The sequence below is a fragment of the Ascaphus truei genome, chromosome 3, assembly GCF_040206685.1.
Source record: "Ascaphus truei isolate aAscTru1 chromosome 3, aAscTru1.hap1, whole genome shotgun sequence".
Lineage (NCBI taxonomy): Eukaryota > Metazoa > Chordata > Amphibia > Anura > Ascaphidae > Ascaphus > Ascaphus truei.
Window position 1 is genome coordinate 152,048,533 of NC_134485.1, and position 25,773 is coordinate 152,074,305.

At 45.3% G+C, this 25,773-nt stretch overlaps 1 protein-coding gene across 1 annotated transcript in view; it reads left to right on the forward strand.

Moving 5' to 3' along the window:
- Nucleotides 1-25,773, forward strand: part of CLTC (clathrin heavy chain) — a 305,075-nt gene that overhangs the window by 260,094 nt on the left and 19,208 nt on the right. The window contains exon 31 of the mRNA XM_075589655.1: nt 23,968-24,043. Coding sequence (XP_075445770.1) covers nt 23,968-24,043 — 76 coding nt within the window. The remainder of the gene's footprint in view (nt 1-23,967; nt 24,044-25,773) is intronic.

Here is a 25,773-nt window from a genome sequence, read left to right on the forward strand (position 1 = left end):
ATATACAAATTACCCCAACACCCCCAATACATATACAAATTACCGCAACACCCCCAATAAATATAAAAATTACCCCACATCCCCCCTATACATATAAAAATTACCCCAACACCCCCAATACATATATACAAATTACCCCAACACCCCCAATACATATACAAATTACCCCAACACATAAAAATTACCCCAACACCCCCAATAGATATAAAAATTACCCCAAAACCCCCAATACATATAAACATTACCCCAACACCCCAATACATATACAAATTACCCCAACACATAAAAATTACCCCAACACCCCCAATACATATAAAAATTACCCCAACACCCCCAATACATATATAAAAATTACCCCAACACCCCCAATACATATATAAAAATTACCCCAACACCCCCAATACATATATAAAAATTACCCCAACACCCCCAATACATATAAAAATTACCCCAACACCCCCAATACATATATTTACCTTGGGGATGATGGTCAGACCAGTGGCTTGCGGGGGGGTGGCGTGCCGGTGATGCGTGGGGCCGATGCTGCGGGGGGGGGGGGGGTGGGGGTATGGCTGAACGGCCCGGTCCCTGCACGGGGGAGGTCAGTGCTGCGGGGGCCTGTGCCACGTGGGGGGAGAGCCGGTGTGCTGCGGGGAGGGAGGGCCGGTGTGCTGCGGGGAGGGAGGGCCGGTGTGCTGCGGGGAGGGAGGGGGGGGTGTGTGGCTGCAGTGCTGCTGGGAGACATCTGTCTCCCGGTGCTGCTCCTCCAGCGTGCGCGCCGGGCCTCCCTCTCTCTTACTTACGGCGCTGCCAGGGAGACCCGGCGCCGGCTTCAGTGTTTTTTTTTTTTTTAATTAACTAGCAGCCCTTGTTTCCCGCTGCTGGTGGCCCTGATCGCGGCGCCCCTCTAGCCAAGCCGCGGCGCACACTTTGGGAAACACTGATCTAGAAAAATCCCTTTAGGCTGAGTGCATTGGCACAGGAGTCTTCAAAATAATACACACAGATAACAGATTTTCTCAATTTACGACTTAATTCTTAGATATGAATATATCATTTCAATGTTTTCCCCATTTGTGCCGGATTACATGCTGACTGAATGAAAGTGTAATGGTCGGAGTAAATCAGGACTGATTTGTTTTTTTGAACAAATTCAGCAAATTTGTCTTTGACATCATTTTTTCAAAATATGGCATTGTGCCATAAAAAAATTCTTCTTGAAATAGAAGCAATTTTTCTTTAATTTCTGCTTTTCATTACGAGACTGTACATAAAAATGGACAGGAACAACTTTAATTTCAGGGTTTTTACACTAATTTCAAGCTACAGTAGTAGAATCCTAAAACATTCCTGTCAACATGCAGCATTTTTGTTTATATCCTGCACAAGCTGGCCAAATTAAATATGGCCACCGTTGCACAATTGTGGCATTTTAAGTTGGATAATGAAATGCAACAGCGTTGTTTCGAATTAATCGGTTTTTCAAGTTTTCCAAACCCTGCTTTCCTGCCAAAATGTATAATACAGTTCTTCCTTAATTTGAAGTCATTAACATGACTATTTTGGCAGGAACTAAAATAAATGTTGACGGTAGGATTAAAATGACAGCAAGTATCTTCCCGCTTATTACATAGAATAAACCATGTACAGTACCATAGAAAAAATGGAAATCCAAACACTGTTAAACACATGGCTCTGGTGTACCCTATTTTCTTTATTATATATATATATATAATATATATATATATCCCTCCTACCCCCACCCAATCTCAGATAGGGTCTCCTAGGGAGTCAAATGCTCAGGCTACATGTCTCAGGGGGCCCTGGGTCTCCCGTGATGACATGGGGGAGAACAGGAGACAGGCTTCTGGGGTTGTGCCTCCATCTCCTCTACTGGTGCAGCGCCTCCATCTCCTGCAGCCCCCAGCTGTATGGGGTGAAGTACCTACAAGAGAGTTCTCCTTCCCCTCCTCCCGATACACTTTACTCTCAGGCAGGAGTTTTATATAAAAGTGCAAGCTCTTTATTGTCTATTCTCCGTAGACAAGTTCCACTGCAGACTGTCTTCCCTCAGGATGTCCCTGACCTCACTCCCGGCCTAGTGCACCAAGAGTGGGTCTAGCTCTTCCCCTCTAGGCAGGGTAGGAGGTATGGGGTGCACACGCACTCCCCGTAGGGAGGCCTCAAGCCTGCCAGTCCTGGCAGCTCGGTCTGTGTCACCCTTGTCCCTCCCACTCCAGGAACAGACTCACACTCTAAATAGGAAATGGCAATACCCTAAGTAGCTCCAACAGGCACCGCCCCTGTGATTGGACACAGAGCCTGATAAACTGCCTTAAGTGGGGAAAACCAATGATTGATCCTGGCAACCGGCCCTTATGCAGGGATTACTTATGCAGGGATTACTGCCAGGAGGAGGGCAGACCTATAGCCCAAACCACCCAGCTATATATATATATATATATATATATATATATATACAGTGTTTGACAATCCTATACATTTACACGCCCGGGGCGGGTGGATTTAACCTCCGGGCGAGTAACTATTGGCCCAAGCACCACACGTGTTTTGTTTTTTTAAATTTTCCCTGCTCGCGCTGAAATTTCCCTGCTCGCGCTGGCTGAAAAAAAAAAAACTCCCCCTACCTGACTGCTGATTGGCGCGCACTCCCAGGCTTTGTGGGCGCGCGGCCAGGCTCTATATGAGCCCGCCCCCAACGAGCAGCCATTCTTTTCCCATGGAAGACACAGTAAGTATTATCTGTGCCTTCCCCCACCTCCCTCCCCTCCCCGGCGCTCCTGCTGCCCGCAGTTATGGTGATGGGAGCGGGGATGCCCCCTCATGTCCCCGCTTCCCCCCAGTCCCGTGTCAGAGAGCGCGGTGGGTGATGGGAGCGGGGGATGCCCCCTCATGTCCCCGCTTTTCCTCCCCCCCCCCCCAGTCCCGTGTCAGAGAGCGCGGCGGGTGATGGGAGCGGGGATGCTCCCTCATGTCCCCGCTTCCCCCCCTCCCCCCCCTGCTTCCCCCCGGTCCCGTGTCAGACAGCGCGGCGGGTGATTGGAGCGGGGGATGCCCCCTCATGTCCCTGCTTCCCCCCGGTCCCGCGTCAGAGAGCGCGCCGGGTGATGGGAGCGGGGATGCCCCCTCATGTCCCTGCTTCCCCCCGGTCCCGCGTCAGAGAGTGCCCCGGGTGATGGGAGCGGGGATGCCCCTTCATGTCCCTGCTTCCCCCCGGTCCCGCGTCAGAGAGCGCGCCGGGTGATGGGAGCGGGGATGCCCCCTCATGTCGGGGGGGGGAGCGTGGTGGTGCTGGTCGCGGCCTTTCCAAAAGGTGTGTAGAGAGAGAGTGAGTGTGTGTGGGCATGGGAGAATGTGTGTGTGTATATGGGAGAGTGTGTGTGTGTGTGTGTGTGTGTGTGTGTTGGTGTGTATATGGGTGTTCGTGTGTGTGTATATATGGGTGGGGGGTGTATATATGTATATATGTGGGAGTGTGTGTATATATGTGGGAGTGTGTGTATATATGTGGAGTGTGTGTATATATGTGGGAGTGTGTGTATATATGTGGGAGTGTGTGTGTATATGTGGGAGTGTGTGTGTATATGTGGGAGTGTGTGTGTGTATATGTGGGAGTGTGTGTGTGTGTATATGTGGGAGTGTGTGTGTGTGTATATGTGGGAGTGTGTGTGTACGTGGGTGTGTGGGAGTGTGTGTGTGTGTGTGTGTGTGTGTGTGTGTGTATATGTGGGAGTGTGTGTGTATATGTGGGAGTGTGTGTGTATATGTGGGAGTGTGTGTGTGTGTGTGTGTGTGTGTGTGTGTGTGTGTGTGTGTGTGTGTGTGTGTGTGTGTGTGTGTGTGTGTATATGTGGGAGTGTGTGTGTATATGTGGGAGTGTGTGTGTATATGTGGGAGTGTGTGTGTGTATGTGGGAGTGTGTGTGTGTGTGTGTGTGTGTGTGTGTGTGTATATGTGGGAGTGTGTGTGTGTGTATATGTGTGTGTGTGTGTGTGTGTGTGTGTGTGTGTGTGTGTGTGTGTGTGTGTGTGTATATGTGGGAGTGTGTGTGTGTGTGTATATGTGGGAGTGTGTGTGTGTGTGTGTGTGTGTGTATGTGGGAGTGTGTGTGTGTATGTGGGAGTGTGTGTGTATGTGGGAGTGTGTGTGTATGTGGGAGTGTGTGTGTGTGTGTGTGTGTGTGTGTATATGTGGGAGTGTGTGTGTGTATATGTGGGTGTGGGGGTGTGTGTGTGGGGGTGTGGGGGTGGGTGTGTGTATATGGGGGTGGGTGTGTGTGTGTGTGTGTATATGGGGGTGTGTGGGTGTATATATATGGGAGAGTGTGTATGGGAGTATGTGTGACACCAGAGGTACCCCCCCCCCAATCAGTCACCTGCCCCGGTCAGTCACCCACCCCTGCCCCGGTCAGTCACCCACCCCTGCCTTGGTCAGTTGGTCACCCCTGCCCCTCTCTCTCTCTATTCTCCCCCGTCTCTCTCTGGTCTCCCCCGTCTCTCTCTTGTCTCCCCCGTCTCCCCTCTCTCTGGTCTCCCCCGTCTCCCCTCTCTCTTGTCTCCCCCGTCTCCCCTCTCTCTGGTCTCCCCCGTCTCCCCTCTCTCTGGTCTCCCCCGTCTCCCCTCTCTCTGGTCTCCCCCGTCTCGCCTCTTTCTGGTCTCCCCCGTCTCGCCTCTCTCTGGTCTCCCCCGTCTCGCCTCTCTTTGGTCTCCCCCGTCTCCCCTCTCTCTGGTCTCCCCCGTCTCCCCTCTCTCTGGTCTCCCCCGTCTCCCCTCTCTCTGGTCTCCCCCGTCTCCCCTCTCTCTGGTCTCCCCCGTCTCCCCTCTCTCTAGTCTCCCCCGTCTCCCCTCTCTCTGGTCTCCCCTGTCTCCCCTCTCTCTGGTCTCCCCCGTCTCCCCTCTCTCTGGTCTCCCCGTCTCTGGTCTCTCTCTTTCTCTCTCCCCCCTCTGTCTCCTTCTCTCCTCTGTCTCTTTTTCTCCCTCCTCTGTCTCTTTTTCTCTCTCCCTCCTCTGTCTCTTTTTCTCTCTCCCTCATCTGTCTCTTTTTCTCTCTCCCTCATCTGTCTCTATTTCTCTCCCCCCTCTGTCTCTTTTTCTCTCCCCCCTCTGTCTCTTTTTCTCTCCCCCCTCTGTCTCTTTTTCGCTCTTTCTCTGCCCTCTCTCTTTCTCTCCCCTCTCTCTTTCTCTCCCCTCTCTCTTTCTCTCCCTCTCTTTCTCTCCCTCTCTTTCTCTCCCTCTCTCTCTCCCCCTCTCTCTTTCTCTCCCTCTCTCTCTCCCCCTCTCTCTTTCTCTCCCTTTCTCCCCCCCTCTCTCTCCCTCTCTCTCTCCCCCCTCTCTCTCTCCCCCCCCTCTCTTTCTCTCCCCCTCTCTTTCTCGCCCCCTCTTTTTCTCTCTCCCCCCCTCTTTCTCTCCCCCTCTCTCTCTCCCCCTCTCTCTCCCTTTCTCTCTTTCTCTCCCCCTCTCTTTCTCTCTCTTTCTCTCCCCCTCTCTTTCTCTCCCCCTCTCTTTCTCTCCCCCTCTCTTTCTCTCCCCCTCTCTCTCTCCCCCTCTCTCTCTCTCCCCCGCTCTCTCTCTCTCCCCCTCTCTCTCTCTCTCCCCCTCTCTCTCTCTCTCCCCCTCTCTCTCTCTCTCTCCCCCTCTCTCTCTCTCTCTCTCCCCCCCCCCCCCCCTCTCTCTCTCTCTCCCCCTCTCTGTATCTGGATATCTTATTTACCCTATATATCTTAACTGTCCTATACTACACCAAAATAACTTATACTGCTTTCTTCCAGATATGACTCAAGCTTCACACAGAAGACATCGGAACCCCCCCTAACCCAGAAGACAGGTAGGGAACACATCCCCTCCAACTTATAACATTGCGGGAATGAGGTACCTGGACATTGAGGGACTGCGGATCAGGTAAGATCCCAGGCGGGATTACTGCTTTAGATATTGTGAAGCGGGGACGTCCAGACACTGGTTAAGGGGTTCAGGAAACTAGTCATTCACCTGTGGCTTTTATTTCTAGATCCGACATTTACACACACACACACACACACACACACACACGTAACAAGGACTAATTGTAGTATAATGTAATAAATACATTTGTCAAAAACGAATGTTGTTCTGACTAGGAATTTATTAAATGTATTTTATTTATATATTTTATTTTAAAGCGGGGTTGGGGGTGGGACTAGGTGGCGAGTAGATTTTTTGGTTGGGCGAGTAGATTTTTGGGTGATTTGTCGAACACTGTGTGTATATATATATATATATATATATATATATATATCCATCTTTCCTAATAACCTCCTTTGTTTTCTTTGCTTATTTTTACTTTTTTTTTATGCTCAATGTAAAATTTTGATTTGCCAAGTTGCACCCTCTGAATTCCTTTGCAGGTTAATGCAATAAAGGAAAAGGTGAAAGTTGATTCTTGTTTTCAGCCTTTGAACCTGGAAGACGAAGTCTAAGGAATCTGCATGAGTTTCCACTCCCCCTTTTTTTGCTTTTTTTTTTTATACTGCTGCTGCTTTCTCCTATCCCAACCAAAACTCACTAAAAGCAACTGTCGGCCTTCTAAACAGAAACTAAAATAGTTGGCATTTGCTTATTTGTAGTAATTATATTGTTATTAATAAGCTAATATATGCTCAGGAAGGGCAGTCTGCTACCCAGGTATTGGCTCACAGTCCCTAATGTAAAAAATCTGTACAAAAAAAAAAATCTGAAGGATGGCTGAAAAATTAAAAGCAAATGTCTCCTTGTCTGCCTCTGTAATGAAAGATGCATTTACCTAATTGCTGCTCAGTTATAAAATTCAAATTGTAGCTCTAAGCAAAATATTACCTTTGTAACTATTTTTGTCAATGTTATAAATCAAGCAAATATAATTTCAATCTACAATCAAAATAATGTTCCTTCTATAAAGCTACGTAGTTATAAAGAATTAAAAAATATATATATGAATCGTCAAAATGTACGTCCTTCAGATGTGGTCTTTTTTCACATGCTTCTGCATTACAGAACTGTGATCCGGTTCCTGATCTCTTGTTTTCACTAATAATTTGTTGACATTAGGCATCAGTCCTTACAGAAGTAGCTTTTCCTGGTGTTTATTCAGGTGTCAGTCTGTTACATTTTTAGTGTTTCATACCTTTTAAAAAGGTGAAAAGGATGGCGCTAACAAATTCTTTAAAACTATATAAAGAGGAGCATATAAATAATGGCTATATGGCGAAAGGATTCGCCCCCAAATGAAGTCCTCTAAGGAAAAAACGCCCCCAAAATCTTTAAAGGGGTTATCGCTCAGGATGACCTCTTATGGAATAAACAAACAAATATACAATCAATAATGATTGGCGCACACCGATAAATATGCAACAATAAAAATGCTGAGGCATACCTGTAGGTTCAGGAGAGCTGAGCTGATCTGCGATGTGGTGGAGATCAGAACAGGAACGAAGAGGTGAAACGGCGCTACTGCGCATGCCTGAAGAAATGAAGCTCCCGGATGTTCTTCTGAAAAACTTTATTGACCACAACACAAGGGCTACACCGCAATCTCCCCCTCTACACGTTTCACCCTTACAGATAGGGCTTTGTCTCCGAGACGAAGCCCTATCTGTAAGGGTGAAACGCGTAGAGGGGGAGATTGCGGTGTAGCCCTTGTGTTGTGGTCAATAAAGTTTTTCAGAAGAACATCCGGGAGCTTCATTTCTTCAGGCATGCGCAGTAGCGCCGTTTCCCCTTTTCGTTCCTGACTTTCACCGACGGCGGCACGCAGTAGCTGGGGAGGAGAGCAGGTCCCAGACCAACGGTGCAGGAGAGGTAAGAGGATATCCCCCTGCATAGGTCAATTCAGTGGCCACGCACAGCTCCCTCCCACATAGCTACATTGCCTGAGGGTGCATCTGCCTTTATACACAGAAGCGCATGACAGCGTCAGTATCTGTTGAGATCAGAACAGGCTTAGATTCTTCTCTTAATTCTTCTCACTGGTGCTTGGCGCCTCCACCAGTAGTGGGCTCCAAGGAATTGGCAGTGGATATTCACAGTTGAGTGCAAATAGCCGCACGGCTATTCGCACTCAGTAGGAAATAAAATGGAGAAAAAAAAATAAACATCCCAGCTAGGAATCAAACCCTGGTCCACTCTGTTAATGGCCTGGATAATAACCATTGAGCTATAAGACTTTCTGATGCTTTGCTAGTGAATAAAGGCATAGAAACCTATTGACATTACAGTGTTCATAGCAGCTCGGCTATTCGCACTCAGTAGGAAATAAAATGGGAAAAAAAGACAGAACACTCCCCTATTGACATGCTATACCCCCTGCATCTGTAATCAGCGCGGCTTTAGGCTGAGTCCCCAGTCAGCACTGTGGCACGCGCCCAGCGGGGGGGGGCGGCGCATGCACAGCGCTAGACTGCGATCTGCGGTCTGAGGGGAGAGAGAACCTTTTGTGACGGGAGGGGGCGTGGCGGTAGGTTTGCAGGGGCGTGGCCAATAGCGTGTGAATAGCCGTGCGGCTATTTGCACTCAACTGTGAATATCCACTGCCCAAGGAATTCGGAGGTAAGACCCCACTATTTCACTCTTTCTCCCCCTGCCCAAGGACTGATACTCAGACAGGGTATATTCTGAACAGGATCTTTATTAGGTGGCATACACTGCAGATCTTCTCACAGCGATGCAAGGACTCAGAGGTTCCAGTGGTGCTTACTTCTACCGCTCATAAGGGGGATCAAGAGCCCATAGATTTAACCTGTTACTGCCTGCAGCTAACAGGACTTACATAACAGGGATAACGGGGAAAGACAGGTAGTATATACATACCCTGTTACACCAATAAATACGTTTAATATTTTTATTTCTTGTTTGTGTGAAAGGGGTATTTTTGTTTGCTTCTTGACTCACAGGTTTTACCTACATTAAAATGTTAGATCTCTAAAAACAATCATATACCTTTTATTCCACACAAAAAATAAATCTAGCACAAGTAACTTATTAGCTGTCTCATTTGTAAACTTGTTCACCTACTGGACACCTTTTGGAGGATTGAACTACACGAAGTTGAATGCATTAGAAAAATGTCCTTTTGTAGTTGATGAGCCAATAAGTGTGTGTGGATGTGTGTGTGTGTGTGTGTGTGTGTGTGTGTGTGTGTGTGTGTGTGTGTGTGTGTGTGTGTGTGTGTGTGTGTGTGTGTGTGTGTGTGTGTGTGTGTGTGTGTGTGTGTCTAGTAAGTGGAAGATTTTATACTGTTTAAGCAGTATTGAAAACCTACCAGTGTAGTGCTTTTAAAATGCCTTTTAGAGCATGCCAGCATTCAAGGGAACTACTGTATATAAGAAAGCTCTGTAATGACTCTGTTATGCTTCATTTGTACACCTCCGGCATTGCTGTTTTATATGCTAAAATAATTTTTAAACTAGAGCTAGTTACAATCTGTGCTTGAGACTTTCTTCCCTTAACTTTTGCGAACAATTAAAAAAATTAAGACATAACCACAGAAGAAAAAAAAAAGAAACCCTACATCTAAATGTGCACTTTTAAATGTAGGGGGTGTTTTTCTTTTTCCTGTGGTTTATCTTTACAATGTTACAATTCTGAAGTGGCACTTCTGAGTAGTCTATTCATTGATCCTTGAACCTTCACTCCCACACACCCCTTTTGGTAAAAAAAAAAAAAAAAAGAACACTTCTGAAAACAAAGTTCCATTCTGGACAATATCCACAATTCCTGTGCAACATAACTACATTTATTTTTATTTATTCCCTAGGAAATTATGTTTTGTGTACCCACCAAAATATTAAAGAAGACAGTAGGAATATGATTTTGAGTTACATTTGTAGTTTTTGATACTTTTAGACCAGGTCATGTTAAGTCGTTATATGTGCCTGAAATGTGAAAATACTTTGAACACATTTACAGTCCATACAAACATAGCTCATTTTTATTCAATTGAGTTTTATAGATATTTAGACGCCATATATAAATATATTTAGTTTAATACCATGTGTCATCTGTGAAGCATGTCAAAATATGTTTTATGCAAGTTGGCATGCTCTTACCTGTGTACTTGTGTGTTTTACGTTTGTCTGACTATTTTTGCTGGATAGAAATATGGCCAGACCTTGGTGTTTCTCTTTGGTTCTTTTCCCTTCTGTCTTTGAAGCATATGAGGCCCAAGCAACTTAAATGATTGAGTTGCCTGTATAAGACCAGAAGCCTGCACAAAAGAGTGGTGTTGCGGCCCTTGGCATTCAGAGTACCTCAGTACTCGAGTTTAACTTCAGGGAATTTACTGAATGTCAGTCCACTGAGAAGAGACTGCAAAACAAAACCTTCTGGAACTGCTCATCCCTCTTCACCACAGATCACACTAGAGAAGGCTGGCAGTTTAGAATATGTTAACGGTTTTGGTGAAATTGTGTCTGAGGCCTTTTGCTGCAATTGCTGAAATAAGTTTCAACTGTCATAATGGAACAGATATGAAGCATGGTCAAACAGATGAGTTCCAAAACAAATTCTGATGAGTTGGGCATTGAAACGAGGCCAGGGAAAAATTCATAAGACTGTATTGCATGTTTCATGCATTAATAATCGGTACAATAGTGAACCTGTTTTTATTTTTAATATCTAAAAACTTGACATTAGTTTTCTGTGACTGAAATTCTTTTTTTTTTTAATAACTTTGATTTTTATTGTTTTCAAAGCAATACAGTGATAAAGCGTACATCCACTGTCTTTTAACCAACAATGTGAATCATATATTAGCATCAAGTTCAAATAAAGATAGGGTGGGGGGGGAAGGTCCTCTCCTCTACCAATCACCATGTACTCCATCGGGTCACCGCACGGTAGGTCTCAGACTATGTAGGAATTGTCAACCGGACACTAGTGGACTCAAGTCTGCCATCCTTCCTAGAATCTCTTGTATCTCCTGTAGTCCTTTCTATATCGCCCATCCATCGTAGGAGAACGCATCTGTCGCTATTAAAGCCATATTGTGTTTATCTCTACCCCTATGATGTCTGTCTGGGCCAACCAGGGTGTCCAGACTGTTAGGAAATGTACGCCAGTGTCATTAACTAAACTTGTTAATTTTTCCATCTGGCACACAAACCAAATTCTGTTCCTGATCTTTGTAATTGATGGAATTTCGATTTGTTTACATAATGCTGCGATCTCGCACCTTGTTGCCGTTGCAAGATGAGCAATCTGTTTATTACCTGTTTTGGAAAGGCCCGGCATCGGTCTGTTTAAGAGAAACATCCTCAGGTCTAGTGGGATTGTGAGGTCAAAAATCCTCTGAAGCCAGTCTCTAATCTTACCACATAGAGGGACCAACCTCGGGCAGGACCACAGCATATGTAACAGGTCAGCGGGTTCTCCACACTGTCTAGAGCACAGCGGGGAGTATCCTGGTACAAATGTACGTAATTTTAGCGGGGTGAGATACCACCTCATTAAAACTTTGTGTTCTCCTTCAGTGTCGTGCATATCGAACTCTTAGCTACAGCTGTGACTATCTTTGTCCATTCTTCCTCCTGTAGAACCTCTCCTAGGTCAGCTTCTCACTGCGTCATATAATTCAATTTTTGGTTCACTTCAGGCCCAGAACCGATCACCTCTCTGTACATCTGCGATGTGAGTTCGCTAGTGTCGGTCTCAGACAGAGCTTTTTGAATGTGGTCAATTGAGGACATGGGGAGTGTTTATTGTACCATGCTCTGATCTGGGGTATCTAAAGAATTCGGAATGGGGATGTCTTTGTCTGATCTAATTTGGTCGAATGTTTTGATATCTTTATTTCCCTCCAGATCTCTAATTCTATGAAAGCCTTTTTGTTTCCAAATTAGAAAGTCATTACTACTCATACCTGGAGCAAAGTCCGGATTGCCCCACAAGGGTGTCATCGAGTATCTTGTGGTCAGAGCGCACTTGAATTTAGAGGCCTCCCAGACTGACAGAGTTAGCCATTGAGGATAGCGGGATGTTAACCGATCTGAATGATAATTTGAGAAGACAGATTATGTTGTTTAACTCCAATGGGGAGAAAACTTCACTCTCCAATGCCACCCATCATTTCAATGCTGGGTTTGTCTGCCATTGGGAGATTTGACATAATTGCGCCGCTTTATAGTAGGACAACAGGCAAGGTACCGCTAGCCCCCCTGGCGATGGAGTCTTTGTTAGAATTTTCCCTTTTACTCTCGGTTTTTTACCTCCCCAGATAAATTTGGAGATCGCAGACTAATGCGAGAGAATATCCTTCAGTCTCAGTGGCACCGGTAATGTCTGAAATAAGTATAAGATACGTGGGAGGTGATTCATTTTGATACTATATACTGTATCTTACCTAACCATGAGATCTGATGAGCCGGCCATTTCCAAATGTCCTCCTTTAGAGTTCGGATAAGATTGGGGTAGTTGGCTGCATATACGTTCTTATACTTCTTAGTTATATGGACCCCTAGATAGTTAATACTTTTGTGTTGCCATTTAAAATTGAAATTGATCTCAATCAATTTTTCCGTTTCCTTTGGGACGTTGATGTTTCGTGCTTCAGATTTAAATAGATTCATCTTAAAACCTGAAATTTTATTTAATTTCCCTTACAAGTCAAAAGGTTCGGCAGAGAGGTAAGGGGTTTAGAAATTGTAAGAAACACGTCATCAGCGTATAAGGCTACTTTATAGTTTTGCTTATTAACTTTCACTCCTGAGATATCCGGACTGTTCCGTATTTGGTCTGCCAAAGGTTCCATACATAAGGCTAACAAGAGGGACGAAAGAGAGCATCCCTGTCGTGTGCCACTTTTGATGTTGAAGAGATCCGATGGGAAGCCCTGATTAATTACTTTAGCTGCCGGACCGGAATATAATGCCAGGATGGCGTTACCTAGCCTATCCCCAAATCCAAAAGCTCCAAGCGTGGCTTTTAAATAAGGCTTGTCAATCCTGTCTGCATCTAGACTTAACATCATAAGTCTGTATCTTTTTTGTTTTGGCTATTTCTATCAGATCAATGATTTGTCGTGTGTTGTCTGCTGCTTGGCGATCCTTTATAAATCCGACTTGATCTGGATGTATAAGTCTAGGCAGGATATGACTTCATCTGTTGGCCAACAATTTAGCGTAGATTTTAATGTCTGTGTTTTTAGAGAGATTGGTCTATAACTTTTACAGTCTAGCGGATCTTTTCCTGATTTGTATATTACAGAGATGGACACTTGGAGCATCTGTTCCAGGAACGGGGCCCCCTCTAGTATCGCATTAAACACCCGGAGTAGGCATGGGGCGAGTAGTTTAATATATTTTTTTTATAATAAAGATTCGAGAAACCATCTGGTCCCCGGTGCCTTCGATGGCTTCAGGTCCTTAACGACCTGTACTAGTTCCTCCATCGTAAAATTTGTCCCCAGTATTTCCCTCTCCAAACCATTCAGCCTTGGCAGGTTAGAGTGTCACGGTAGCTAGTGATAGGTTATAATAATACACACCAAAATATCTGGGTTGAATTGAACACGACTTAGATATAATAAATGTAGTTTATTCCTTAAAGAAGGTGAACACACAAGATATACAAATAACAGACAAGAATTAGCACTTAAGGTTTGGACAAGGAAACCATCAGGATACAGGATTGGCAATTCCTTCCACAATACAGGTTCAGATGAAGACATCACGAAAAGACACGAAGACTCTGAGTATAGGACTGACACTGGTTTATATGTAATTCCAGTCCTATACCTTATCATTGAGTGCAGGTCATTGGAGAACAATTACCTGCATCCAATCTCTCCTTGCCACCTCTCCTGAGGGGCACCGTAATACCTACCCACTGGGTGGATATTATTTCAATCAGGGGCTTATTTCCCTAGCCCCCCGCCCACGAGCCTGGCGCCTGAATGTCTGCTTGGGCCAGGAAACCCTTTGTCCCAAGGTGTGAATTACAACACTTAACATCAAGTACACATGTCCTGCTTTCCTTTGTGCTCGCATGCACAAGCAGGGTGGGGAAGTCTTTGATCAGGGGTTTATTGTAGACCACTTGTCTCCCTCCCTGAGCATTACCATACCATATGGGCTCTGAGTTTTTATACGAGACCAAAATACAATTCATTCTTTAATATCTTCACATATTAAAATAATCCGTTTTGTAGGTCTGAGCGGGCTGAAATTTGCCAGGTCCTCATGCCGGAAGACCTTTGCAATGGTGGCCAAGTGTCAGTCTTCCACGACCCCCAGAACCGCAGATACAAAAAAACAGTTAAAATCCCCTATTAACTTTAATGCAGGATTCTCCGCCATAGCTAAAATAAATCTCTGCTTTTCACTCTCCCATTGAAATCAACGGGCTCCGCCGCTATAGGCTTTCAATGGAGCAACTCCGCCATTGAAGTCTATAGGAAAACCGCAATTCTTTACATTTGTCCATACTCCGTCTGGTTGATCGGAGAGGGCTGGAAATGGCCATGCAGTCATGCCGGAACAGTGAAAACATGCGACCCAAATCCCAGCCCTCTGGTCCTCACAGAACCGGAGATATGGACTTACACATTTTATACTTTCGGACTTAGCCGTTTTAACGCCATGCGGCTTTCCCCATTGGAATCAATATGGCCGGCGCCGCCATAGGAAATGCATGGGCCGGCGCCGCCATAGGATTCAATGGGGCCTCCGCTCCGCCATTAGAGTCAATGGTGTGACCCTTTACGGGGGTCCCTCATTCCTGGACCCGGTGGTGGTCAAGTGTGGGAGTTCCTAGGGTCAAGGGGCAAAAATAATTTTATTTCTGGGTGCCCTAGAACCTAACTTTCCCATGCCAATTGTGTTTGACCTTCAACTCAGTGTGATCAAAGCTCTTTTTCAGATAATGTTTCCGCTCTTGCGGTCTGCGGTTTGGATGGCTGCCAACCCGTTCCTGGAGGTCGGCGTCGAGGAATCCCCATTGAAATGAATGGCTCCATTGACTTACAATGGGGAACCGCCACTCCTCCTCTTGGGTGCCACCTGCAGGTCTTCTACCGAAACGGGCCCAAATCGCCGGAATCTCCATAAGGTTGCATTGGGCTGCAATGGCGACCTATGGAGTGCTGCAAAATGGAGCCTGAAAAGGCAGGAAAATGGGACAAAGGGCTATAAACACTAACCCTTTCCCTCCCGCATAAATCCCAGTGTATGTGTTGGTGCAAACACTGGAATGGGAACAATACACATTTACAGGGGAATATACATTGGGTTGCTGAAGCAGGGTAAAAACATTACTGGACCGCAGTCCTGTTAACCCCTTGCTTCCCAAGTGAGAGCAGGGGGTGGCCAACTGTGGTGTAACCCCTTTAATACCGGGCCAAACCCCCTCTCCCATGACAGAGCTTTTCAGGAAGTCCCTTTAGAGCTCTTTTAGTTTAATCATTATGTGCCACTTTTTCTCCGTTATAGAGATCCTCATAGAATCTCCTAAATTCCTCCACTATAGACTTTGGGTTGGCCGTGGTAGCTCCCGATTTTAATCGAATCGCCTGAATGCAATAATTTGGTAATTTGTTCCGTAATTTGTTAGCTAGCATGGTATCTGGCTTGTTAGCTTTTTCATAAAATTTTCTTTTTGACCAACTCAATGTATTGTCCACCTGAGAGGCGAAGAGGAGGTTTAGTTCAATTTTGATATCTTTCAATTCATTGAGAATCTCAGGGTTGGCATTCTGCTTATGAGCATCTGTTAATGTTTTTAGTTTGGACTGTAATTTAACTATTTTTGCGTTTTCTGTCACGTTTTCGGTTTGCTGCTATGCCAATCAGAGTGCCTCTCAGGGTTGCCTTATGAGCTACCCATAACACAGACTGGGAGCTAAGACTACCATTGTTTAATTTGAAAAAAATTTCCTTACCTATTAAATTATCCTCTTCAGGTATTCGTTGAGTTTCCAGTTTGCTCCAGGTCTTTCTAGAAATCTTTGGGTGCACCTTAACTCTATCGGCGCGTGATCTGACCATACAATATCATGGATCCCAGCCTGGGGGATCTTCGGAACCAGTCTACTAGAGACAAAGAAGTAATCGATTCTACTATAAGTTGCATGAGGAAAAGGTGCAATCCCTCTCGAGCGGGTGAAGCTCTCTGCAGATATCTATAAGGTGACTGTCGCTCAATCCTGCAATTAGAGCGTCTAATGTACCTCTGTTATTGGTTTTGTGTGGGCCAGATCTGTCAATTCCTGGGTTAAGTATTATGTTAAAATCTCCGGCCAATATGATGTTACCTTTTGCGTACGATCTTGGGTACGATCTATTCAAAGTTTGAAAGAATGTCCTGAAAAAAGAGGGATTTTGCTCACACGGAGAATTTAATGTGGCTAACGTCATGTTACGCCGGTGCTGCCCGCAGACCAGACTCGTCCCTTATACTGAGGTGGGGACGTATATGTGCACACACCCGCAGCAGAAGGAGCGTGTCCGGAGTGTGGTGTTTTGGCGTTGCCAGGCCAGGTGTGAATAGGTGTAGCAATACTTGCCGGTACCGGTACAGAAGAGACGAAGTCGTTGCCGTTAGCCAAGATCAGAGAGAGAGAGATCCGGGAGGTCGAGGTCCAAGCAGTAGTTGAGAGAAGCTGCAAGGTCAAGTGGGAGCCGGGTCCAGAGCCAGAGAGGAACGTCCGCCAAGCCGGGTCGCAACCTGAATAACGAAGAGCAAAGGGAGAGCCAGAATAGACGTCCGTAAGCAGAGACTATGTAGAGCGATGTGGGAATGGCAAGACAGGCATTATATAGTGCGGCTGGCGAATAGGAAGAGGCGGCAGACCTGGAGGAGTGTATGGAGCTGTCCTGGATAGGCTGCCTAGAGAAGAATGCAGGTGAGCAGTCTTAGGGCATGATTGTAGGCTGTGTGTGTGTGTTGGGGGCGGGGCCTCACTGCAGGAGCAGTGAATAAATTAATTAGATCCGGCGCGTGCTCTGTAACGAGGGGGAGCGCGCGCCCATGAGCAGCAGCAGCCACCATAGCCCCAGCCACCTGCGGAACAGGGCCGCCCGCCGGGGACGAGGAGGGAGTCCCCCAACCACGGGGACCGGCGAGGGGGACGCCCTGCAGCAGCGGGTGCAACATGAGGTGAGGAGAGGTCACGCTGCGACCGTCGTGACCCCCGAATCCTCACACGTCAGAGGCTGGGCCTGGACCGAGCCCGCCACTATCAAGAATCGACAGTTGTGGAGAAGTACTGTGACTCCACGTTTTTTTTCCCCTTGTGGAGGATAAAAAAAACGCTGCTAATGTTTATCCATTTATCTGGGTGCACTTTTTGTGCTGAAGTGAGTCTCTTGCAGCATCACAACATCAGCATCTTTTCTTTTATAATGTTTGAATGCAACTCTCCTTTTACGCTGGCTGTTCAGGCCTTTCACATTGTGAGATATTATGTTCACAGACATTTTATATTATCTGGCCAAGCCTGCCCGAAATCCCCTTGATTATCGCCCATCTTCTGGAAATGATTCACATGGATATTGCCCGTGTGTGCCCGGTGGTGTGGACCATGCTGTTGTAGACAAAGAAGGAACCCGGCACCAGGGGAGGGGGTGGGGGGGCGGTGGAGGAAGGGAAAACAACTGGGAAGAGCCAGTCTTGACCTTGGTCAAACCTGGGTCTTTTGCCCTTGGGATATGTCTGAGTCCTGGGGCTCCCAACTGAGGCAACCAGAGACCCAGAATGAGCCGAAACTCTGTATCCCAAAGGACTTGGTTGTGTACCTGTATAAAGTCCATGGTACTTGTCTTGAGGAGCAGGCGACTGACTGAAGTGGTCCCACTTCCGGCACATCGGTAAACCTGACGATTAAATACACATTACATGGTGTTTAACATGAGAATAACATAAGAACACAGAAAAACATCAACATAATTGAACGCTTAAATGATCACTTTAACCCTCTAGCCCAGTGGTTCCCAAACTTTTTCCGCTCAAGGCTCCCCAAGGCGATCAGGATTTTTCCACGGCACCCAAAGTAAAAACAAAGTTGTATATACATACCTAACAGTTGCAGTGCACAGTTGGTGTCTCTCTCAGACACACTCTCTCAGACACTCACTCTCACACACTCTCACGCACTCACTCTCTCACACACACACTCTCACAGACACACACTCTCTCACAGACACACTCTCACAGACACTCTCTCATAGACACACACACACACAAATTACCCCCACACCTCCAATACATTTAAAAATTACCCCCACACCCCAATACATTTAAAAATTACCCCCACACCCTCAATACATTTAAAAATTACCCCCACACCCCCAATACATTTAAAAATTACCCCCACACCCCCAATACATTTAAAAATTACCCCCACACCCCCAATACATTTAAAAATTACCCCCACTCCCCCGATACATTTAAAAATTACCCCCACACCCCCGATACATTTAATAATTACCCCCACACCCCCAATACATTTAAGAATTACCCCCACTCACCCAATACATTTAAGAATTACCCCCACACCCCCCAATACGATCAGGATTTTTCCACGGCACCCAAAGTAAAAACAAAGTTGTATATACATACCTAACAGTTGCAGTGCACAGTTGGTGTCTCTCTCAGACACACTCTCTCTCTCAGACACACTCTCTCTCTCACACACACACACTCACTCTCACGCACTCACTCTCTCACACACGCACTCTCTCACACACACACTCTCACAGACACACACACACTCTCACAGACACACTCTCTCTCACAGACACACACTCTCTCACAGACACACTCTCACAGACACTCTCTCTCATAGACACACACACACACAAATTACCCCCACACCTCCAATACATTTAAAAATTACCCCCACACCCCAATACATTTAAAAATTACCCCCACACCCTCAATACATTTAAAAATTACCCCCACACCCCCGATACATTTAAAAATGACCCCCACACCCCCGATACATTTAAGAATTACCCCCACACCCCCAATACATTTAAGAATTACCCCCACTCACCCAATACATTTAAGAATTACCCCCACACCCCCAATACATTTAAGAATTACCCCCACACCCCGAATACATTTAAGAATTACCCCCACACCCCCAATACATTTAAAAATTACCCCCACACCCCCAATACATTTAAAAATTACCCCCAATACATTTAAAAATTACCCCAATACATTTAAAAATTACCCCCACACCCCCAATACATTTAAAATTACCCCCACACCCCCAATACATATAAAACATTACCCCAATACATATATATATTTACCTTGGAGGATCTCCTTGGGGATGATGGTCAGGCCGGTGGCTTGCGGGGGGGGGGGGACAGTGGGGGACGGCGGCATGCCGGTGATGCGGGGGGGCAGACGGCTCAGTGCTGCATGGGACGGCGGCAGCGTGGGGTGGCTGAACGGCCCGGTCCCTGCACGGGGTGAGGAGGGGGGGCAGTGCTGCGGGGGCCTGTGCCACGGTGGGGGAGGGCCGGTGTGCTGCGGGGGGGGGTGATGGTGCACTGATGCTGCCGGGGGGTGGCGGTTATGGCCGGGGGGGTGGGGTGTTAGTGCTGCTGGGAGACATCTGTCTCCCGGTGCTGCTCCTCCAGCACGCGTAGGGAGAGCCGGCGCCGGGTTCAGCGTTTTTTTTTTTTTTGTTTGTTTGTTTTTAAATTTACTGGTCCTTGTTTCCCGCTGCTGGCGGCCCTGATCGCGGTGCCCCTCTAGCCATGCCACGGCGCACCAGGGCGCCGCGGCGCACAGTTTGGGAACCACTGCTCTAGCCAAATGGGTACGATCCAGCAAGGTCTTCCCGTCGTTGGGACTAAACCCCTACACCCCCTCGTGCAGGCCAAATCCCCTGGAGTCACAGCTTTAGCAGTGCTGATAGCGCCGATATTCCCTTTGCGGTGGCAATGATCTCCATCTCTCCTGGCAGCCCCCGCTGAATCACCCATCCAAACCCTAACTTATACATTTTATAAGACTGCGATGGTATATCTGGGCTCTTATCCTAGGCTGCTTTTTGTGTCGAGGCACTTCTTAATAGTAGTATTCCATCACATTCTCCGTCCTCTCCCCCCCTCTCCATGAGGACTCCCCTTGCTGACCCCAACTCCCTTGTACCCAGGGAGTAGAGTTTCTTGAGTCTCAGGTCCCTCGTATGGTGCTGCTAGAAGTGTAGTTGATGAGATTTAATCCTAGGGCCTCCCTGAGTCCTAACTGCCACTAAAACCCATCTAACCTACCTACGTTATGAGGGGGTGCCCAGAACGACTCCGCCTCCCATTCGCGATCCTCCGGAGCTCTAAGCTCCCTCTCTTACTCTACTTCTGCGTGGACACGATCCTCCCGTGGACGGCCAATCTGAACATCTGTCCCCTGTATAGTCTGGCGTGTACGCGGACAGCATAAGTAAAGAACCTGGGCTGGGGACCGCCGCCATCTTTCTCCACAACCCCCCCTCCCTCCTATGACAACCCTCTGTTGTCCGTCCTTTAACAACGCATTCGTTCTTCCTTCCATGCCCTGGAGTTCCCACTTGCTGCCACGACGTCTCAGGAGCCGGATCATCCTCCAGATTACGATGAGGAGGGCTGGGGGGAGTCGAAACCAGGCACGTTTTTTTAAGAAAATTCTTTCCTTCGTCTACATGCCTCATGGTGATCGCGGCCCCGTTTTTTAGAACCATTAAACCGAAGTGGAATAGCCAGCTGTAGGGTATTCCTTTATCTCGGAGGGACTTTGTAACAGGCAGCAAACTCTGTCTTTTTGATAAGAAGGTAGGGGAAAGGTCCTGATAGACCTGCAGTTTTATTCCCTTGAACTCTAGGTTTTTGGTGGCCCTGGTAATTTGGCATATATAGTCCTTTATTTTAAAAAAGTGAAATCTAATGATTATATCTCTGGGGGGTCCCCCTGTTGTGGCTTAGAGCAGAGCGCTCTATGACACCAGTAAAATGGAGGTCTGCTTCTGACTTATCTGGCATCATGTATGACAGCATTTTGTGGCGAACTCCTCCAGGTCTGTGTAGGACTCTGGTAACCCCCTTAACCGTAAATTATTCCTCCTGTCACGGTTCTCGGTATCCTCCTGTTTATCAGCCAATTCCAGGATCATAGATTGCAAATGTGCAGTGGTTTTATCCGTTTTCTGAGGGTCTTTTATGGTTGAGTCCAGTTTTGTTTCAAGGGTGTCTGTCCTATCTTTTCTTAAATCCCATAGTTCTTTTTGAAAGAATGCTTTCATTTCTGTGCAAAACTCTTTTAAGTCACTTCTCGTGACCAGATCCTGATCCCTCATATCACTCCTATTCTCTTACTTGTCGCTCTCTGAATCTGATCCATCAGTGTATTTGGGTGTACTGAAGCCTCCCGCTCGCGCCCTTTCACTCTTTTTGAAATAATCAGTCAGTACAGGGGCTCCTCGCTTGGCCTGTGACCACGTCGTTATTCTGGGGTGTCCCGATTGCAGAATCAGCTCTTGTCTGTGTGTTCCGATCGTTTTTATTGCCGATTTTAAAATTGGTTTTAGCGCCGGTAGCGACGGAGCTCTGCACTTAAGCCTCCATTCACCTCGCTGTCGCACATGCGCCTCCTGTGACTGAAATTGTAAACCGGATTGTATAGTATTTGGGATTGGTTTAGTTGTACGTTAGTTAATCTGTAACATTGTTTTTCTGCATTCCTTTAAAGCAGTAGTACTAAGAAAAATGTTTGGTTTTGGTATGTGTAGTTTGTTTGGCTCTGAAAGCCGAACCTTATACAACATGTTTTCTAATTAATAGGTAGGTCTACCCATAGTAGCTTTGTTAGAAGCATTTTCTGCACCACATGACAATCGTAATGCTGCTTTTACATTTTTAGATTGCTTTTTTCTGTAATCTTGATGAAGGCAACAATTATCAAGTGCATAAAATGCATGATTAAGTATAGTATATAAAATAAATAGCAAAATACATGAAACATATTCTTGCATTGTTTAGTTTATTTATAACATTTTAAATACCTTGCTGTGCTGTAATTAGAATAAATATAACAAACAGGAAAGTTTATTATATTATCTGTTCTATTTACAGCACAGGTATTTAAACTATAATAAATAAACTAAACAATGCAAGAATGTTTCATGGATTTTTCTATTTAGTTCATATACTTATTTATGTTGTAGGCAAAATATATGATTAATATTTGAATTGATCAATCGTTTTACCAAAATGTAGATTTTATTCCAAGCTGGATTGCTAGCTAGTAACAGTTAACACAATAGTGTTTAAATACTGTAACTGCTGTGTCTTGGAGCAGAAAACTCAGCCAGAAGCCCGAGTTTAAATGAAATAATGTTATTTAATAGCTGTACTCCAGAGCATGCCGTGCTCCCTTTATTTTTAATTATTTATTTATATTTTTTCAAAATCTTTTTGCTTCTAGTGTTAAAAATGTAAAAAAAAAATATTTTTTTTTAATCCTGGCTTCTGGGGTTAGTACGGTTTCCTTAACGCTGCAATGGGCTCTAGAGAGGTTAATTTTACTTCCACGACATTTAATATTTTAAATGCCTTTACAGCTCAACCACGTTAAAGCGCGATCGCTTATAACGCGGTGTGAGTGTGGCTCCCGTTTTCAAAAAGCTAAGCTGCATTTAAAAAAATATATATTTATTTTTTTCAAAGTTTTATTATTAACAGAAACACACACACACCTCTTACTGGGCATCATTACATTAATAATACAATGGCAATTATTCAATTCACATTATGTGAGCACAAAATTGTATGCACATTTAATGACACCCCTAACGATCTCATATTGCAACCCCCCCTAAACATGTGGGCTTAATCCCTCGGTGCTTGAACAATATAGAATGTATGTACCTCTAAGTGTCATTATTAACCATACCTGTCATCTGCCTAGCATTTCCATGTCTAATTTGATCATGCTGCAGAGACCAGTGATTGGTTGTTTTGAATAGCTTGCAGCCTCCACCAGCATTGGGACGCTTAATTACATAGGGGTAGGTGGTCCTATTTCTACAGATACAGCTAAGCGAAAGGTGGTGGCAGAGACTAGGATATTTATCACATATATTGTTTCCCAAGTCATCCAACAACGATGAATAATAAACATTTGCATGAAAAGCAGCCATCACTTACCTTCCACAGCCATGATCTCAGCACTCGCCTGTTTTCTACATAATTTGTGCAGTGCTGGGATTCACTGCCTCTATTTTCCTTCTGCTATTTATTTTCTGCTTGCCTTTCTCACGCCTGGGAACCTGCTCCACGGAATCATGGGAGCTGTAGTCCTTCGAGATCAGGCAGACCAATAATTAATCCCTGTATCCCACCCACTCATGTCCTGCTGCTGGCGCCTCCTCCCTCACACAGACACACTACCCCTCTGGCGGACGCGTAACCCATTATCGCGGGGGCCATTATTTTTCTGATTGCGATCCCGGTTATAACGCGGTCGTATCGGGTGGACCCAGAGCACCGCGTTATAACGGGGTTCAGTTGTATCTCCTGAACAGAGCATCAGATTTTTTAAATAAAACCAGCGTTGGGAAACAAAAAGACAAAAGAAGGCTATCAACTGCTTTAAATCGTTTGCAAGAAATTGGAGAAACATTTATTTAGAATCTTCCTTATATTACTGCTTTAAAAATATACAGATGTTGAATCATTTGAAAGGAAAATGGCATTAGAAAAACAAATAGAGTTGTGTTTTTTTCCTCAAATATTGTACATGTATATTGTAATTCTAATATGAAGGATAGCCATTCACTACGTCATGCTGCATTTTGCTGATGGTTTATAAATACGGCGTTTATGGAAAATAAATTACCCGTTAAATACTTTTAAAACCTTTAAGGCTTTTCCACGTTTTGTCAACAATATAAGCATTTTACTTGAATCAGTAATTGATTAAACGTATAACTGTAGTTTCGTTCCCTGTTTTCAAGGTGGATAAACTGGATGCCTCTGAATCCCTAAGAAAAGAAGAGGAGCAAGCTACAGAGACACAGCCTATTGTTTATGGTAATAATTGATTATCCACAAACTAACCTGGTCCCATGTTACTGGTATATCCATAAGGATACACACACAATAAAGGTTTAGGTGGCTCTTATATCATCGTTGTAGAAGTGAAACTCAGGTGATTTTTTTGGCAAAAACTCACTAAATGTACTTCCTTACTTGGGAAGTCTTGATAAAATTTCTATTGAAAAACTAAAGATACCTGATCTTCAGAATTTGTCATATCAAAATACGTTCCTTTCTAAATACAGAATTTTTCCTGTCAAAAAGAACTTTTAATTGCCTTTTCCTCAGTACTCAAAGAATGTAGTTAATTACTTTTTTACCTCACGATATATAAATGTAATTCCTAAGACAGGATTGAAAACTCTATTGCTTTAAAATAACAAATAATACTAAAGACACACAGAACCCCTATGCAGCACTCTATTCCTAAGTGAGATGGTGAGTAAATTAAAAACTGTTATTTATTCAAACATATAGTTAAAACAATGGGGTTTAGAACAAGTATTAAATAGTGACAAGTGTTTAACAAGCTCTTGGGGTTAGGTACTCCAGAGGAGCGTCAGATAGGGTGGTAAACTCACTGGCCCTAGCCACCTTCATATGGAGCGATTAGCTAGAGGTAAGTATTGTGAGGGACGATAGTGGTTGTCATATATGTAGTGCCACAGTAAATGAGTACTTTATTGGTGCACAAGATTGGTAGAACCTAACAATGTGCTGCTGGATATTGCAGTCAGATAGAGGTATGATCGTATGAATATACAGTTGTGGTAGGTGTGCACCAAGCCAGGTATACGGGGCCTTGAAAAAGCATAACTGCGAAACGCGTGCGTCGGCACCACGTAGTCACGTGCACGCGCAGAGCCCCAGTTCACAGACGCTGACTCCACGCGATCAGAGGAAGTCAGCGTGGCTCGGCTGCGGCACACAAAAGGGCTCCATACAGACCTGATGGTCCTAAGAGCCAAAACTAGGGAACGATTTATACATCTGGCCAAATAGAAAGCAGTGATATGCTTAAGATAGTACTATCTTGCTGTTATCCGAGCACCTTATTTATAAGACAGGATTTTACCTCAAACAGCTCACAGTACCTTAACCCAGTAATGTAAATCTGGGGTGCCAGTTTCTATAGCATATATGTAACAGCGCAGCATCAACTAGGCAAAGGCTACACTGGCGACACACTTTATTCGAGCTCGGCTAGTCCCACGAATTCGGGTATACCCGGGTGTATTGAGGTTTGTGACTGTTTTCTGCCCGAGTGCATTGAGTTATTTTCCGGCAGGGATTGAAGCATTTTATTCCCGCTGGCTGCAATACTGCACAGTATATATATATATACTGCATTACAATTCATGAATTTATGCCATCTGGTAGACACGCGAAGCATTGCAGCCTATTAAATCCTAATCATTATCATTTAACAGATCAGCCGCCCATCAGCCAGGCATCAACCCAGGCTGGGAAGGCAAACGCAACGGGGCTTGTCAGAGGTGAGGAGCGGCGCATTCCAGGTATCTGCCAGGTACATACCGGGTATTTGCTCGAATAAAGTGTGTCGGTGCAGTATATACTACTTACCAATCCATTGGTCCTTGAAGGTGCAGCTCTTAGCTACAACTCCTAATGTGTTCAACAAGGAGTTAAAGCAGTGACCATACATCAGTAAACCATTTGAGTACTAGTGTTTACCAAGGATCTACACACTTCAGATCCAAGGT